The following is an 18,341-nucleotide window of genomic DNA, read 5'->3' as shown; positions in this document are numbered from 1 at the left end:
GGTTTTTCTTTAAAAAAAATAAATGAGAAACCAAAGATAAACTTTTAACACGGAAATTACGTCTTTATTCTCGCTAGCATAGTAATAGTCACATACTGTGACTAGCAATGCTCAGCGCCTATCGATTGTTACTCACTTGAAGTGCTGAGTTGTTATCTAAACTGCATATCGACCGTTATCAACTTTAAATATTCAATTCCTGTCTGTTACCTGGTTTTCAAAAATTGTGTTTATCAACAATCAATCAAAAATGTTTTATTAAACGGCAAATAATATATATAAAAGAAAATATTAAAAGCACATAAACTAAAACGTTTTAATGTTATATTAAAGCTTACAAGCTGGCGTCTTCTTCCTTTTAGGATAACGTCTTGCATTTTTTTAAATTAAAAAACACGTTAGTAATCTTTATTTTCAGTCGTTCGTTGATGTATTTTTTCATTTTTTTTAGAAAGAGCTGCCTTTTTCTTTTTATTTGTCAAATATCAAGAAAAACTGGACTTAAAAGTTGTAGGTAATTCAACTTTTTTATAAATTTAAATGATAGATATATTTGTGTAGATGGAATAAGTCACAAAAATAACAAATATTTTAAAGGAATTTCACAGTAATTAAGCTCTAATATCTAAGATTAAAGTAATTTTCATTTCCAATTTTGTTTTGTTAAAGATGTTCAGTATAATGGCACAATTTGCAGACTCAAGCGGAAGTGCAGCTAAGACTGCGAAATTGATGAATGCAAATTATTGTTTTGGACAGCTTGCCCCCTCACTTTGGCGCCTAATTCACGCGTCCAACCTGTTTGCATATCAATAAGTTTGCATCGGATTACAGCGCCAACAACGCACAGCCAGTTTGTCATGATGTGAGGCGTTTTTATGGCTTATTGCACACGCACATTGGCGCCTTCACGCCTCGGGTCTTTCGGCTCTCGGATCTTGCATCTTGGATCTCCAAGCTCGAATCTCGCGAGTCAAGTGGTGGAAATCGGGGCGGGAAAACCAGTTCCACAGCGCCAAGAGTTTTCCTCCTCGGCGTGCGTTTGATGCCAACTTTTCGGGGTCATTGTCAAGGTCGCTGGTCGTGAGAATATACGACAAATAAATGCAAATGCAGCAGGAACTTTGGAATGCAGCTGCAGCGGATCGGCTCAGATCGCATTGGAATTATAATCACCGATTCAAATGCACATTTGGGCACAATTAGCCGTGCTAGCGGCTAACGGTGCAAGATGTGTGTGTCACCTGTGAAAGGCGGCGGAGATTCGCGGAGGTTGCTTCCTCAACACGCCGCTAATTGGCATATAACGTGCCTAATTATATCAGTCATTTATGAAATCATTTCACTTTTCACCTCTCTCGCGGCAACTGCAACCACACAGCTGCAGTGTATCTGAGCCAGTTTCCGCCGAGATATATGTACTCTCGACTCATTCGTTCTTGTCGCCCCGCAGTATTTGACTCACGCGTGCGATCGAGATCGACTTCCTCATGGATTCGAGTGAGATATGGCGGTTATTTTGGTGACCAGCATTTCGGGGAGTGGCGGCCTTTGAAAAGCTCCCTAACGAAAGTGGCTGATAGCCATGATTAATCGCCCCTCGGGTCAGAGTTTCCCACCCAGGATGTGGCAATTATCATGGCTAGACCATCGCATCACGGTTTATTTATAGAATAGCTATGTCGAAGATAGAATCTGGCAATTAGTAGCTCGCTTAAAACCTCATTTATAAACTACGGCTATCGGCTGTCATGTGCGGACAAGTTCAGGCCCAAACAAGCCGCACTTTTCAATTCCTCAATTCCTCAAAGAGGCAATAACCTGCGGGCCAGGCCAATACAGGCCAAGTCTGAGGCCGCATGGTGATTGATAACCTGCTACCGCTGAACACTGGCTACCAAGCAAAAAGGAAAAAAGCAAAGAAAGCCAGGCCAAGCCAAAAGTACGCGCAAGGCAATTGGCTAATTGATTCAGCATAAATCAATGGCAATCAACAATTAGCCGCATTAATTGCCTCGCTTACAGCAATTGAAACTGAACTTGACCCTCTCGCCGTGGAGTGGAGTGAAGACAATGCAAAAACCGTGGAGAAGAGAACAGAACGGAAGGCCAGTAAGGCAATACCCTGGCCAAATGTTTGGGGTTCGATCGCGGGGCTAACTGGGGGATACCCTAGATTACGCTAAAAGTCAGTCTATACAGCTCACCAAAAACTAGATTTACGCACTCTTGATATTATCCTAAATAAACCATAACTTACTGAAGCCAAACTTGTTAAAAGTGATAAATTACTAGATAAAAAGGGTTGATTATATGAACTAATATATGCTCTTAATTGGTGAAACATAAATATTAATAAATAAAGTGCATTCTAAGTTGTAATAGATATTTAAAAAAAATGTTCTTAATATTAATACTCTTTTCTATATATTCTTTTAAGTTATGAAACCATTAAAATAATAAATAACTTGACAAAAAGAATGAAAACAATATAAAAAGTATCTTTAGCATAAGTTTATTGAAACTAAAATATGATGAAATACAAGTTATGTAATAGATATTTTCTATATCTTCTTTACCTTTTCCAAGATTTGCTAAATGGATAGTTAATATACTCTTTGTCTGAGAAACCCAATCCTTTAGCTGCTGCAACCCTTTGTGAAGAGTATCGGCTATTAGCCAATCGCTTCGACTTTGGCGGTTGCAGCCAGCCAAGGAGCTTTTGTGGCCAGTTGAGATGTGAACTTGAACTTGCTCCAGCCTCCCTTCCCCCTCCCCTGACTGCCGTCCCCCCTGTTTGTCGCATAAAAAGCAAAAAACATAAAAATCCAACTCGAACGCATTGCTGGCATAGCAGCAAACAAGTGTGCAAATCGTATAAGATTAAAGCTAATCAAGCATGACAGGCATTCCTCATGAATTTCGCATTTATTGCTTTTTTCTGTAAGGGCCACACACGTCAGCAAATGTCAATCGTTTAACGGACTTAATAGACTTAAAGATGCCGCCGTGTGCCACAGAGCATAGAACCCCACGCTTCCGGCTGAGAACGCGCGCATTGTGATCTTATAATTATGATTCAGATTATGCATATTTGCCACTATTAAATACTCGAGAAGCGAGCGTAACGTAAATTGTCATTCAAAATCAAGCGAATATCCAGCGAATTTCACGGTCAAGTGGAAGTGTCAGAGGCGGAAATGGCCAAACGGGGCTGTTGTAGTGGTACGTTTTTCACCTGCCTGCAAGTCAAGGTGTTGCCAGCTTTCCAATTACATATGCTAGATACACCGATTTGCATAGGCAGCAGCAGCAGCTGATCGAGGCGACCCGTTTGTGCACCCAAACCGAAGCCAAAACTGGTTACCGGAACCAAGACGATGAATATTGATTCGCTAGAAAGTTGAATTCGCCACTGCTGCACTCTGGCCACCGACATCGCACCGATTCCCTTGCAGAGAACAAACATCACGTGGCCGGGGGTGAATGCAAAGCACCATACCCCCATAGAGCACGTAGACCCAACAGTGCAAGCCAAAGAAAAAACTCACTCAAATCGCCAGCTGAAAAGCCACTCAAAACAAACGCACGGCTGCGCCGTCGACGGCGGCAGAGATCGGGCCATGCTTTATATAAAATCAACTGAGCATATCTGTTGGAATTCATTAAACGTTTTACCGCACAGGCCGACGTACAGCGGTTCGAGATCCGAGATCCGAGATCCAAAAATCCGAAAATCCAAAAGCCCGAGAGCTCCACCGTGTAAGACCCCAGCTTTTTGGAGTGCTCCGCAGTGCGCACAGCCTTTGGCTTCAGTTTTTCCTGGCTTCGCGTGCTCGTCGGTTGTCATCCATAAATAACAAAGCATAAAAAAAAACACAAGCCCATCAAAATAACGCATTACGACACTCGAAACCTAAGAATTTAGCAAGCAAACGTAAAAAACTAATGAAATACCAAACGTTTATAGAGGCTAAAAAAACCGTTTTCGTGTTAAATAAAAAGTGCCAGTGCTAAACTCTGATATAATTTAAATATTTGCTAACTAATTGCAGTTTCCCACACGCTCACACACCTTAGCGCAGCTCAATCAAACAGCAAATATGAAATTCGTAAGTATTTTTTTTGGTATTTTTTCGTTGCACTTTGTGCAGCAAGTTCGTTGCCTAAGTCTTTCGTTTTTCGCCACAATTGTCACAGCACTTTTGCAGCGGTCGCTAATGCCCCGTAATTGTTAACACGTTCGAGCCTCGTTTGAGTCTCGTTTAGGCCGCAAATGAAGTCAACTATTTCGGTTTGACAGTTGCCAAATGACTGCCGCCGCGGCATTGTTCGCTGCCCAAGAATTTTTATTTTTATTGGGCCCTGGCACTCTAATTTATGGTCCGCAGAGTCGTGTGTCAGCGGGCCATGAAAGCCAGGCCACCGCCTCAATAGATCTCCATAGATCTCTCTATCCATATAAGCCATATACCCCAGTTTATGTGCATTATTTGACCGGCGACCAGTGACCATCCGCGTTCAAGGCGCCGAAAATGTGATGGAAATTTGAATTTCGAATGCGTATGGCCAAAATATGCATAACTCAAACAAGGTTTCTCGGCATAATTCGATCTTGATAGCTGCGACTAGGAATGCTGCCCAATCTAAATATTTGATCTGAAACATTTCTTTTAATTTCCCATAAAAGTCTGTATTTCGTAATTTTGCATTTTCACTTTCGTTTGATTTTTTTGAAGAAACCGGATGGTTTTAATCATCCCATTAAAATGTTATTGCTTTAAAATGGAAAACATTCCCACTCAATTTAAAACAAAATTTCATTTCACTCGGGCAATAATTCTTTTAATAAATCTTTACTCTAAATTTAATTTTTATTATTTTCCTTATGGTATTATTAAAATTCCATACAACTTGTTAAAGAAATATTTTTACAAGCTGCTAGAGTGAAGTCACTCAAAAGTAAATATTAATATTCCAAATTTCACAACTGCTAAGTGATTTGGAGATTTCCAGCGTCTGATTAGTCACTTCAAGATCAAATAAAAGAGCTTTACTTAGTTAATTTAAATGGGCAAAGCCAAGAGGTTCATTCAACTAATTTTCATAAACGCTTGCCTTTTTTCCCATCAGATTCTGAATCATGTCCCCGTTTATGGGTCAATGAAACGCAAAATTATGGTAGTAAACGTATTTAATAAGAAGTCCAAACAGTTTCCGCCACGCAGTTTATAATCAAGTCGAGTAGCCCGCAATTACATGGGAAAACGCACGCAAAATCGCAGGCGTGCGGGCAAAAAGTCAGAAAAAACACAAAACTCTCAAGTTCACGATGAAGGCCACGGAGATCTCGGATCTGGCGGGGATTTCGGGTAGTGGGCATAGGGGATCCGGAGTGCGCAGACAGCGGGCAGACAGCTCGGACAAGAAAACGAGCCGAAAAAACGTGCTTGGGCATGCGTTTTGTAACTTAATTGAAAAGTGCGATACACACGCGCCAATGGCCAAAAGCTAAGAGCTGAAATGCCAAAGCCAAGACCAATTGATATGGCCACTCCGCTGGCCGGCTGACCAACTTCTCGGCTCCAATTGCGTGTCCCAAGCCGGCTCTTGGCCAAAAAAAAATGGGGAAAACATAAAACCAAAACCCAGATGCAGTCATGAATGAATCAAATGAACCGCAACGGTGCGTGGAAAATGGCAAGAAAAAACGAGACAAGCTCAAAATCGAACTTAAACATTATAAAAACGCAAGCGTGCAGTGCATAGGAAAATCTGGCCTGGGCTTATGCAACACTCCCCGAGCTTGGGGTGCTGAAAGGGGGCATCTATCCAGGCAAACTGGCACCCTGGGAAACCGCAATCAACGTCGCTCTCGATTAGGATTCGACCATGCACACGAACAAGATTTATTAATTGCTCCCAGACAACTCAGTTAATCGCTCCGGCTCAGCTCCAGCAGATGTCCGTCCAGATCTCAACTTACCATGCAGTATGGCTATGCCAACCTACAATGTAGCTGCCTTTTGCGTGTGGAAATTCAAATTAATTGCCATACGTACTCGTACCGTTTGATGTCGCATTTTGTGTAGTACGCTGTATTTCGGTTTTCGGATCTGGGTCTTTGGCTCCGGTCGCGCTTGGCTTCCCCCTAATGAAGATGTCACGCCGGAAAGTGCCGATTGCCCAATGACCAAGTACGGGGACGACGACAAGTCCACCAGTCCACTCCATGCATAATTACTCGTGGCGAAGCCAGGGCTTTTGCTTTTTGTTGGATCTTAGTTGGCATTTTGGCTTTAGCTTTGCGCTCTGGGTCAACAAATTCTGTATAAATATTGGTTAAATTACAAAATGTATCATTAGAGCATCAATCAAGATTTTTTAATAAGGTTTTTAAAGGATACTTACTTTTTGTATTTAAAACAATAGGAAATATTTTTTTCATAACTCTTAATTTTTTCAAGAAAACTCCTTAATATTTAATCTTTTTATAACTTCCCCATTAAAGTGGAAATATATAACTCACTAAAAATAACAATTTAAATAACCAGTTAATCTTATATTTTCACTTCAGAAGTCACTTTAAAAAATTAAATGTAACCAAGTTAAATAAATACTCGTTAATCCTTGATAAATAACTCTAAGATAGCAGCTTTTTGGAAATGTCTCAGAAACTACAGCCCAACCTCTTCCAAGGAGGCGCATTAAAGTCAGCTTTTGTGCAGCGTTGAACACTCTGGTTTCTCGACAGGAGTGGGACATTCCGATCCCGAGCAGGAGACACCGCCTCTGGGGCTCCAGGCCTTGTCATTCGATATCATCCCATCGGACTGAGCGGGCTGGACAATTTTTATTATGCTTTTCTGTCGCTGGACGGCGATTAGCGTTGGAGTTCGAATGGGATATCAGGCTCTGGGCTGTCGCAATAGCACGACTCCAGAGCGGGACTCGGATAGCCAGGTGACCGGCCAGGCAGCCGTGTGTCCATGTAGTCAGTCACTCAGTTGGCCAGTCGTCAGGTCAGTCAGTCGCCTCCACGGTGGAGTAGCCATGGCAAGTGCATGCCATATGTACACATGTCCAGTTGGTGGCTCACAAAAAAAACACTGCCCACATGCCATGGTTTTCGAGTTGCGAAAAGTATGGTATTTGTGCCTTTAGATACTCGCGCTCCATTACCATATTTATGAGGCATGTGCGTCGTCGTCGTTCGGCGCTGTGTTTGGCATTTTGTCAGACTCTAAACGATACAAATTTGCCCGACTTGCAGCTGGAAACCAGTTTGAACTTGAACCCATTTCACTGGCAGGAAAAAGGAAAATCTAGAAACCGAAGTATCACGATTCTCACGCTGCCACGACGGCTGGCGAACTGCAATTTGCACTTCCTAGCCAAATTGATGTTTAATAATTCAATTACAATTGACAATAGATTGGGCAACAATCGGCCGGGCAGCTGGCCACGAAGTCGCCGACTGACTCCATTTCCCACCTATTAAACGCAATTCAAAGTAATTTGAAGCGGCGCTTGTTGTTGGTTTTGGGTTTTCCTAGCTTTTCCTCTAGCCATGGTGGTGTTTTTTCTCTGTTTCGGGGCTGTCAGCCAGTTGCACCTACTACATCCAACACTTTGCACCGATCCAGCTTCGGACAAGCGGCGTTATTTGCGTTTTGGGGGAGCTCCCAGCTCACAGCTCCGAGCTCCCAACTCCCCAGCTTCCGTGTTGAAAGTCAGCCAAATTGTTGCTCAATCGAGCATTGACCCTCTGCCGAAAATGAGAAAAAAGCGGAAAAAAAGAAGGCGTTGTTGCTATCGCCAACAAAAGATAACAATAATAACTCGTGTTCGGGGGCCCCGAGTTCAATTGTCTCGCTCCAATCACATTCACTTTTCCATCTGCGATGCGAAAACTCCATCACCTGAAATTAATTACGCTCGAATGGACAAACGACCAGCCAGGCGAATGACAAATCGGTTAAAGTTTAAATATAAACAAGATAAATTAGCAGCTGCTCGCCTGCCACCTGGGTATCCATCAGCCTTTTAGCTTTTCCCCAGTGAGTCATGCAAATTTTCGGGGGTCTAACTTCTGAGCCAACTCGGAATCATTGAATGTGCCACCGTCTAGCAAGAAAAATAATTTATTTTAAAGCACGAATTAAAATCAAATTGAAAATATGAAGGGTGTTGGTGGAGGAAAAAGGAGTAAATACCTCTTGGAAAGTGTCTAAAGTAGAGCAGTCTCGTAAAGTAAGACTGTCGAGTAGTGAGGCTTAAACAATCCTTAGTCAAGATCTATAAACTATGATAAGTGATAACCAATAAGCAATTAATTAAGTGGAAAATTGGAAGGGGACAATGCTAAACTGGGTAATGATGGCTTTCAAATACACTTGGTATATAAATTGGGAAGATAATATCATACTAGATACAGATATTAATCTCAAACTGTAGAATTTTAAGGAATTTAACATTATAACAAACCCAAAAAATAATTTAAATGTTGTTATCCAATATTTTAGTTTCTTTAAAATTATATTTTGTTCAAGAATTTAATTTTTAGGGATGAAAGATAATAATAAACTTAATACATACCATATAACATTTTATTTGTGTAGTTCTGCAGAATTCTACAAAATAAAACGTACTTACTTAACTCATTACAAGTCGCTTTAAGTGACTTTTAGGGACCACAAATAAGGGATATTTAGTGTAGAACAGCTCTTTATAATTCAGATTAATGTACTTTAAACTGTCAAAACACAAAGCCCACTTTGCAGGTGAGACTCCTTAAGGAAAACCCAGATTACAAGTCAATTTTTATTCAATTTCAACTGCCACAAGAGTCGGCTTGCAGGGATTTGCAGGTAGTAAGCGAGTATATCTGCGGCATGACAAAGCTATTATACCCCGAATCCATGGGCTATCAGCGTTCGGGGCTAACGAGACAATGTAGCGATCGTCGTCTGTCGCCCGCGTCCGTCCAAGGTGCTCCGTGCAGCTCCATGGTGCTCCAGCTCCGAGTGGCTTAGTGATTTCTTACCTGGCTTTTTATTTGGCTTTGTATGCGCTGGCACGCTCACATGTTGCTGCACTTAATCATTGTTTGTGGGTGGGTGGATTTTATTTTCGCATGAGCCGCCGTTGGCCAACAGTGAAAAACAGCTAAAGTGGAAAAAAGGAGAAAAAGCAGCCACCGATATTTGAATTGTGTGTGTACTTTTTGTGGTGTGGTTTCTGCTGCTCCGCCAGAGTGTTTTATGGCAGTCCAAGCAGTTCCAATTACGAAATCATATCTAAGGTCATTTGTTCGGCTAATTTGTCGGAATTTCAGTGGGAGCAGGGGTGGGTCGGTGGCCCAGGAAGACCGCAGGCACTGCGCCCAATCTCACCCACTAATTAGCCCCAATTAAAAGCCACTAAATTAGCAAAAGCGATTACTTTCAATTTCGGCAGCTGTGGGGCTGTGCTCCAGAGGAATTCGCGGAATTTCAGATGCAAACTGCCGGCTGACGACATTCTGACGGCTACATGTGTGTGCAAAAAGTATATCCACCGACCCAGAGTGCATTTTCTGGCCAAGACTGAATTTTCCGGCCAGGAGTGACTGGCAGTGGCACAGTTGAGGCGGAGAATCGATACTGAAACTACTATACCCACTGGTCAAGAGTCAAGACAGATGGATCCAATTTGTTTGGCTCTGTTTTCAGAGTTTGTGTCTCATTTCCGTTTGAAGCGATTTATGTAGGAAGTCTGATAGGTTTTACATCCATTATCGAGTGAATAACACGTTTCGCGAGTCAAAAACGAATGTTTTCATTAGCCAATTGCTTAATGTTTTATTGGTAACCATTTATTCAAAAAAATTGGTTCTCAATAACATAAGCTAAATTATTTTTAACAATTTTTCTTCTAAGAAAATTAGAACAAATGGGTCTTATTCTCTTTTTCTGTGGTAATCAGTATTTTATAATATACTTCTTACTTAAAAAAGTCTGTTTAAATTTTAAATTAATTTAAAAACGTATTAAACTTACCATTAAACAACTAATTCAAACGTATGGTAAAACAATTCTTACTTTTTTAATAATTGTTTTTTGGCTTTTAAACTGCACAAAATTAATGTAGTTTCCGCAGCTTAAAGTCAAATTTATGGAGTAATGTTCGCAAATGAATTACAGACTGCTTCCACAGCCTAATCCCCTGTTAGGATCATTAGTCACTGTTCAAGTGAGCTGAAATGACAGATCTGTGGAACCAAACTCTTGCTTTCCGTCAGCTTTTCCCTTAACGATCACATGTTTGTCGCTTTTGAGAACTCTACGATCTTTTGGATCTGTGTAAAATCGATTCCTGCGCCACTGCTTCAACTTTTTGGATGTGGCAATAGAGTCTTAGTCGCAGTTTTATTTTTTCATTTTTTCTGAATGACTTACAACAAGTGGAGGCACAACAAGAACGGCGGCGGCAAACACGAGTTAATTAAAACAATTTTTTTCACAAGTCGCTGTGGCTTGTTGGCAGCTTTGCGACCGCCTTGTTTGCATATTTTGTGATTATTTTGTAGCATATTTTGGCTAATAGCAATTAGCGTTATTGTTGCAACTTGGCCCCGCAGGGATTGTTTTAGTTTTGATTTTGATCCCTCGGAAAATGCAGGCAGCCAAAAAGGCGCGGCCCATTAGGCAATTAATGAGGCCCGAAAAATAAAACGTGTGGCAATTTTTGCATATGCCTTTGCATTAGCAGGTTGCAGTCAACAGCATATGTAGGTTACACATGGTGCTTATAGGAAAATGGGTTCAGAAATTGAAAACCCGTTCCATTAAGTCAAATTTGCCCTATGATTAAAGTCAGGCTGCCAGTCAATTGACTGCCTTAGCTTAACTAAGACGTTTTCACTCGGATCGAAGACAGAGTGGATTTATGAACCAGCCAGCCAGACAATTTGCACAGCATGTGGCCCCCACTTGCACCCACCTCCACAGAGTGCATCGAGTGGCCACCGACCATTATCCATTGCCCATTAGCATCCCAGGCGATCGAGGAGATTGGGGTCAGTGGAAAAAATAATCGCAGCCGAGATTGTGATTGCTATTTAACAAATTTATCACACTTCGGCGCAGTTGTGGCGGCTCAACGTGATGTGCATTGAATAAACCGAATAGAGCGCACATTTTCCCCTGGCTTTGCTGGGCTTTCAAATTGTTCGATTCGAAAATACACGATACATAAAAGGAACCCACCTGATCGACTTAAATTTACTGCTTTTTGGGAGACACAAATCAGTTTTAAACTCAAACTTTGAATACTTCCTAGAGCCGCAATCTGTAATTAAGATTTTATTCTCCCAAACCACTTGCATTCGCAATTTAAGTGCCACATACTGGGTTGTTAAATGAACAATTAAATTTAAAACGCTCACACTTTTTAAGCCGCATGCATGTCCAATTAAAAATCGGAGAACGGACACCCAACTGATATTTAAATGTTTCGCAAAAAGGATCTGATCAAGTGATAATTAAACAAATGTTTCAAAAAATCTGTTAGCAGAATGTGAAATTTAAGATCTTATAGGTTTGGGAAAAAAATGCCCATTAATCTACTTGGAATTAAATAAAGTTAGAGTTAACTAACTAACTATCCTTTTCAATAAATCCCAAATTTGTTTTACTATAAAAGCTTTAATTTAAAATGAAATCACTAGTTAATGTAGGCATTACATTTAAATAAAATAATACACATTAGCCCTTATTATATTCTATAAATATCCTTTCACAAAATGATCTAGTTCCTTGAAAATAGAACTAAAAATGTATTAAAATCCTAGCAATTGAATTATAAAAAATAGACCACTCTTAATTTAAATTTAATTTTCTACAAACAATTTTAACTGCTTCCCCTAAAACAATTACTATTTAATTACATAAAAGTGAGCCCATGTTATGTCAGTGGTGGAACATTTCGAGAGCAATTTCCTTATAAGCAACCTCATCGAATTGGGCCATATTTGTCATAAATTCGTCATGGGCCATTGGAGCATTTGACGTGGCAAATTGCAGAGGTCTGTCGGCCATCGACCAGAACGCCGATTGAATCGGTGGCGGACTGGAACTGTTAATGGCACTCCGGCACTCCGGCAATCTGGGCACTTGGTACTTGGCTCTTTCTGGGCTTCTGGCCCGGCTTTCTGGCTCGTGCTCAAGGCGACTGCACTTGACCGGGCCGAAAGCGAGCCATGTGGCATTCTGCGTCTTGCGTTCGGTATTTAATTGTCGGCTTATGGCATTGGCACACATTTCCATGGCTTAATTGCTTTGGCCAGCGTGTAACCAGTGCAATTGGCCCGTGCATGCCGTCGGCCATATGTATAATATGTTTGCAATCCCTCCTCTTAGTAGCCAAATACTGAAATGGTAGCATTATCCTAATACCCACTATCTGTTCTCTTGCAGTTAGTCACCATCGCAGCCCTCTGCCTCTTTGTGGCCTTCGCCGCGGGTCAGCAATACTTCTTGGGCCAGTTCCCCAGCCGGGCTCGCTTCGGATTCGATCCCGTGGCGCTGGCAGGACCCTCGTCGGCCACACAGGTGCGGGATCCCCGGCAGAACAGAGGTGAGTACCTTGGAGATCCTTAGTTTTGAACAAAGATCTTCCAAAAATGCAAAAACTCCTAAAAACAGTTTTATGGTTTATCTTTTTAAAACATTTAGCTACAAAATATTCAGTTATTCATATTAGCTCTGGGTTAAAAATGTGTTTACAGATTTTAACTGTGTAATTAAATTTATTAGCAATGAAGTTGTTAATTTAAGATAGCACTTTTAACGATGCTTTAATTTTGTGAACCATCATTATTTTTAAACCGTTTTTTATTACAAGTGCTTCAGTTGGGTGCTTTAAAGTATAAGAAAATACCTGAGTGTTTGTTTAGATTATAAAATGTTAACTTGTTAAACAAACTATATTAATAGCTTTTAGAAATAATTATATCTTTTAACCAAACGACTTACAAAAATTATTAATAGGCAAGCCAAAATATAGGTTACACTGCGAGTCTTAAAAGTACTTAGCAGTGCTTTAATTTCTTAAAAATGTTTTCTAACTGCCAGCTAAAAGTATTCTTAGGTAAACAGAAATATAGATTTAAAACCATGTCCTTTTACCTATACATTTCCCCACTTTCTCCCCACTTCGTACTTGCAGGACCCGTGGTGTTCCCCCCATCCCCGCCAGACGCAGTGGACGAGTCCAGCGGCGTGGTCGTCGGCGCCTCCGGATACGGCTTTGTGCCGCCCCAGCAAAGTAATGCGAACCTCTTTAAACGCACCGTCTGAACACGCTAGATAGAGATAGCTGGCCGTACATCTCACTCACTTTCCTACACATGAACACACCCACACACTCCTAGAAGAGAAAAGCTTTATTAGTGCAATACGTAGTCGTGTCTTGTTATTTCTTTGTTATTGTTGAATAATTGCCCAGTAATTTACAGTCCACACAAAAATGTCTTTGTTCGCAGGAAAACTCGTTGGTTAGAGTAACAAATCTTCCCCACACCCAAAACCACACCGATTGCCAGTAATTAACACACACACAGCACACGAAAGCACGCACACACACACACAAATTATGCACCCCAGCACCGGAAACGGAAATGCGTCCCTCTTAGCTAATTACTGCCACCCACTAACTTGGCGCACCTCCCCACTACCCACTCCCCCTCCCCTCCTTTCCCCCTTAAAATAAACTTAACATTACTTAGTTTAATTAGCTTGAAAACCCAATGTTAATTACCAACTTATTGTTTTGTTTTGTATTTCTCTTATGATTTCTGCTTCTTTTTAATTTATGTTTCAAATTGGAATTGTATTATGATTTTATGTTTTATTTTTACCTTATTTTATTTGTAACAAACATCTAAATTTAAATTATGAATAAACCGACAAAATACTTTTAAACAAACAAAAACCACCATTAAATTGCAGCGTTTTCCGTTTTTCAAATGCACCATTTGATTTGTATTTATGTTTTCTACATGGATAAGCACTCGAATTGCTGATCAGTGATCGGTGATCACCCTGGTGGCAATTATTTTAAGCGCACATAAAACTAGCGCCTAATTAACAGCTCCCAAGCGGCTTTGAAGTGCGGCGGCGCCGCGATCGGATGGCGGGAAATGGAAATGGAAATAAAGATAGAGACTGCGACTGCAGACCAAGACGAAGACGGAACCGGGGAAACCATCGACTGTGACTTCCACTTGCAAAGCGACCTGGGCATGCTCTGCCATCTCGGTCTCCCCCTTCCCGGCCAGCTTCACACTTGGCGGAGCAGGCCGCAGGGGAACACATGTACTCGTACTCCTCCAGGCGGCTGGGGGATCGGAGTCGGGACAAAACGATGCGAATGCAAATGGGGAGATAAGCATGTTGAGGTGCCGAATCCCTTGTTTTATCTGGTTGGAATCTTTGGCAGAAAACGAAGCAAAAACGTGGTTAGACTTAAACAAAATAATGAAATTAAAAAAAAATTGGAATTGGATTTTAGAAAATTCTTCAACTCTTTAACCTATTCAAACAAAAGACTTAGGAAACGAACTTGTATTATACAAGCTAAATTTTTCAGCTGACATTTTATTAGTTTTCTAGACTTTCAAACAACAACGCCTCACATTAAGTACCAAACAAAAGACTTAGGAAACGAACTAGAACACTATTTATTGGGCAAGACTTTTATTAGTTTGCTTTTTATTATTCAGCATTAAATTTTAGTGTCAAACGACGAACTTGATTACTATTTTCAAGCTGAAATTTCATTCCTAAGTTATAAAATCTGTAAAATTTATTGATCAAACAAAAGACTTAGAAAACGAACTTGGCAAAAAAACAAGTACAGAATTTTTACTTTGATCTTTTTTTTAGATTTCTTTAAAGAAATAGTTACTTTATTAAAAATCTTATAAAGTACAAAAGATAGAGGAAAGATTCCATTTTAAGTTTTTGTAAAAGTGTGAAAAAAGGGTTAAAATCTTATAGATATAAACTAAATCAATCATAATTAACTCATAAGTACTTCTATAAAAATTTCTCTGTATGTAGTTAAGAGTCTTGAACAGTTTTCCTTTGACTAGAACCAAAAGCCCAGGCGAATCGAAGCAACCCCAGCTGGTAGGGAACATAAACAGTTTCCTTAACGATCCGAGCAGAAGCAGGTGCTGGAGCAACAATTGCTGCCTGCTATTCGCGATTCGCGGCTCCAACTCAGACCGCAAATGGTCCCGTGCCGGATTCAAAGTGGAGTACGAGCGGAATCTGGTCTGGCGAGGAATGGAATGGGGCTAGAGCCGAATCTAGAGATGAAGGTGGAGGGACGGAGCAGCCTGCGGCCAGACGAAGTCAATGATATGCGCGACTAATGCGACTTTTGCTGGCTTTTGCATTTGCCGCATGCAAAATATGTTGGCAGTTGATTTTCGCTTTTTGCGAGCGCCGCTTGCTCTGTTTTTGCATATCGATATTGAGCATGCAGAAATGGGGCAACTTTTTCCACACATCTGTATGTCCGAACCGAGCTCCCGAGGACTTCGATCCCAGGCTTATTGTACAAATGAATGGAGAGACAACATTTCACAATGGACTGGCTGGAGCGTAAAAAGCGTTAGCGGCCACGACGCTAAGTTGAGATAATTTTTACAATTTGACAATTTATGCACGATTGCTGGAGCAGCCATTGTGTAATTAACTTTGCATGCCCAAAGTTCTCTCTCCCCCAGGCCGCAGAGCCCACAAAGCCTCAGGAAAGCCAAATGGTTACGCAGTGGGATTCGGCTTCCTGATGAGGACTGCCTGCGGCTAGGAGGCCTACCAATCCGCCGCAGGCCATGGTAATGGCTATAGCAGCACCAATCTATAACTGAAGCCGCAGCGTAACAATTGCCCAAGACTGGCGTAGATTAATGGCAGCTCCCCCGCCCCATTCCCCCAGTTCTGCGCTCCACATGCCCCTGCTCCCTGCCACCCGATCCCCTCCTGATTTAGTTCCAGACATGAATTCGAGCGGCGATTGGCCTGCCCGCAGTTGGGCAATCTCCAGCCGCAGCCACCCACCACAATTACACAAAGAAAAGTTAGTCCAAACAAAGGCTTCCTTGTAGCCACAGGCTTTGGTTCTTCAAAAGGCTTACAATTATGGTTTAATTGCAGTAACTTTTTTCTTTAATAAGCTGCCATCATACAATCAATGGTTTGCTGCCAAATTGAAATAGAAAACAAAAGACTTAAGAAACGAACTTGAAAATTTCCAGAGGATAAACATATTTATGTGGCATAAACTAAAGGGCAGTGTTCAAAGAATTAATGGTACTTAATGGTACTTAATTCTTTGTAAAGGAAAATAATTGCTAAAAAATCTATTTGTTAGAATTTTTCTCCTAATATCTATGAGATGTTAACCAAGTTTATTATCTATTAGGTATTATCCAGGTTTATTATTGGATAGATAGCTTATTTCCCCAGTGTACATACCGATGGCAGTCGCAGTCGAAATGCTCAAATGTGACCGACATTCTAATCAAAGTGGCTGGGCGTTGTCAGACGAACGGACGACTCGGTGGACATCAAAGGCGCTGGAAATCGGCTAACGACTGTGACGTCGACGTCCGTGATTGCAGCGGCCACTGTGATTGACGCAGTGAGCTTTAGACCCCGTCGCGACCTTCGAGCCGTGTCATTGGGTGACGCCCACGCTTGGAATTCACCACTCGGCACCGCAGCACCACAGCTGAAACCACAATTAATACCCAATAGTAGCCCCCTCCCAGTGCACTTGCCCAATAGATATACCCAATAATCCAATATTAATCATGCCGCGTCGAGTGAGAAAACCCAATTAAAATGCTTTTGTTTGTTCGCACAGCAGCGGCGGCTGTGGCAGTGGCGGCGGCGGGGGATCCGTCGACGTACTTTAGCACCACCTTCCAGACCCCCGACACCGCCTATGCGACATACAACTTCTTCGGAAGTCCGTACACCACGCGGTTTAGGTACTTCTGAGCAGGATGGAGTGTGCAGGCCAAAGTGGAACCCCAAGTCATGTTGAGTGGTCAGTGGAGCAGGAGGAGATCGAGCACTGACCGCAGCCGGAGAACTAGGAGCAAGAGCTGGAGACTAGAAACAATTTTCTTGTAAATAAATGTGTTAACTCTTATTAACAAATCCATAGGGAGAGTGTTTTTTAACTTAAATGTGGATAAAAGATGCCCAGATTGTGTACATTTTAATACTTTTGAATGGATCTCCTAACTATTTTTAATGACACCAAAAAATAAAAATCATTTATTTTTATTTTAATACAAAAATGTTATCTATTTTCAATTTAAATGACTTTTGACTCATGCAAAAAACCTGTATAGGAAATGTGATACATTATGTAAAAATTATGCAAAGTTCATTGATTTATATTATTTGAGCGAGATCTGCTAAAAATAGTCAATAGCTTTTCGCAAGTCATTCACCGATCGCATTTTGGTGCTCCACATTTGAATTTCTAATTTCAACTGAATGAATATTTCCGTATTTGTTGGTGTCTCACGTTATGATTTCCTAAAATAAATTTGTGTAAATAAAATAAAACAAAAAAAACCAACAAGCATCTAATCATAAAGCTATTAAATTATAATTGAAACTAACAAGACATCAATGTCCGAACATTTTTTTTTGACGCTGCAATTTGGATTGGCAAACAAAAGACTTGGGAAACGAACTTGAGAGCGTGCAGCGTGCAGATCATTTGCATGGCGGCGGCCTAATTGCAACATCCCTTTGGTTTTCAGTTTTCAGCTTTCGGCTGGGAAATTGGCAGCCAATCGGCAATCGGCGATAAGGATATGTAGGGTAAGTAAGCGTTGGCCAATTTCAAGCCAGCAACTGGGCAATCGGAGCACGCACGTCTTGGGCATCGTCAGTGGCTCTGGAATGCTGCGAATTTCGCCTCGGCGGGAAATCTGTGCTGTGCAACATGACATGACAGCAGCGCCACAATTGCATGTTGCCTGCTGCTCCACTGCCATTGTATGCTAAGTTACGTATACGCCCGGGCGGCCGGGGCAAAAGACAAAAGCTGGAGCCAAAGTCAAAGCGGGCGGTGTTAATTTCCAGTGACACTGGCGATGTTGCGACCAGCGTGTCCGCCTGGTTTATATATATTTTTACTTATTTATTTATTTATTTCTATTTCTATTTCTGCGACTGTCAAAAAGCAAAAAGCCGAGCTGCACCGCGCACCAGTAAAAAGTTTACAATTCTCGGTCGGTTTCACAACAATGGGCAACGGATCAT

The 18,341-nt window shown here is 41.3% G+C and overlaps 1 protein-coding gene across 2 annotated transcripts; it reads left to right on the top strand.

Annotated features, from left to right (window-relative positions):
- Positions 1-3,660: 3,660 nt before the first annotated feature.
- LOC108025967 (uncharacterized) lies at positions 3,661-17,226 on the top strand. 2 transcript variants are annotated; one of them, XM_044094195.2, is made up of 5 exons: positions 3,661-3,762; positions 4,056-4,112; positions 12,459-12,618; positions 13,210-13,308; positions 16,921-17,226. In XM_044094195.2, exons 2-5 carry the CDS (start codon positions 4,104-4,106, stop codon positions 17,055-17,057), a joined length of 405 nt encoding a protein of 134 aa, XP_043950130.1. In that variant the 5' UTR covers positions 3,661-3,762; positions 4,056-4,103; the 3' UTR covers positions 17,058-17,226. The 2 variants fall into 2 exon arrangements, with proteins under 2 accessions (XP_043950130.1, XP_043950132.1); XM_044094197.2 differs by lacking the exon at positions 16,921-17,226 and adding an exon at positions 13,526-13,979.
- Positions 17,227-18,341: the final 1,115 nt, after the last annotated feature.

This window comes from Drosophila biarmipes, chromosome 3R (assembly GCF_025231255.1).
Source record: "Drosophila biarmipes strain raj3 chromosome 3R, RU_DBia_V1.1, whole genome shotgun sequence".
Taxonomy (NCBI): domain Eukaryota; kingdom Metazoa; phylum Arthropoda; class Insecta; order Diptera; family Drosophilidae; genus Drosophila; species Drosophila biarmipes.
The sequence above is the reverse complement of the archived record's forward strand: the minus strand, read 5'-3'. Positions and strand labels throughout refer to the sequence as shown.

Excerpts from the sequence above, each read along its gene's own strand:
- LOC108025967 (XM_044094195.2), top strand. Across the intron at positions 12,619-13,209 it reads GGATCCCCGGCAGAACAGAG|GACCCGTGGTGTTCCCCCCA; the intron begins GTGAGTACCTTG and ends TCGTACTTGCAG. Across the intron at positions 13,309-16,920 it reads CTTTGTGCCGCCCCAGCAAA|CAGCGGCGGCTGTGGCAGTG; the intron begins GTAATGCGAACC and ends TTGTTCGCACAG.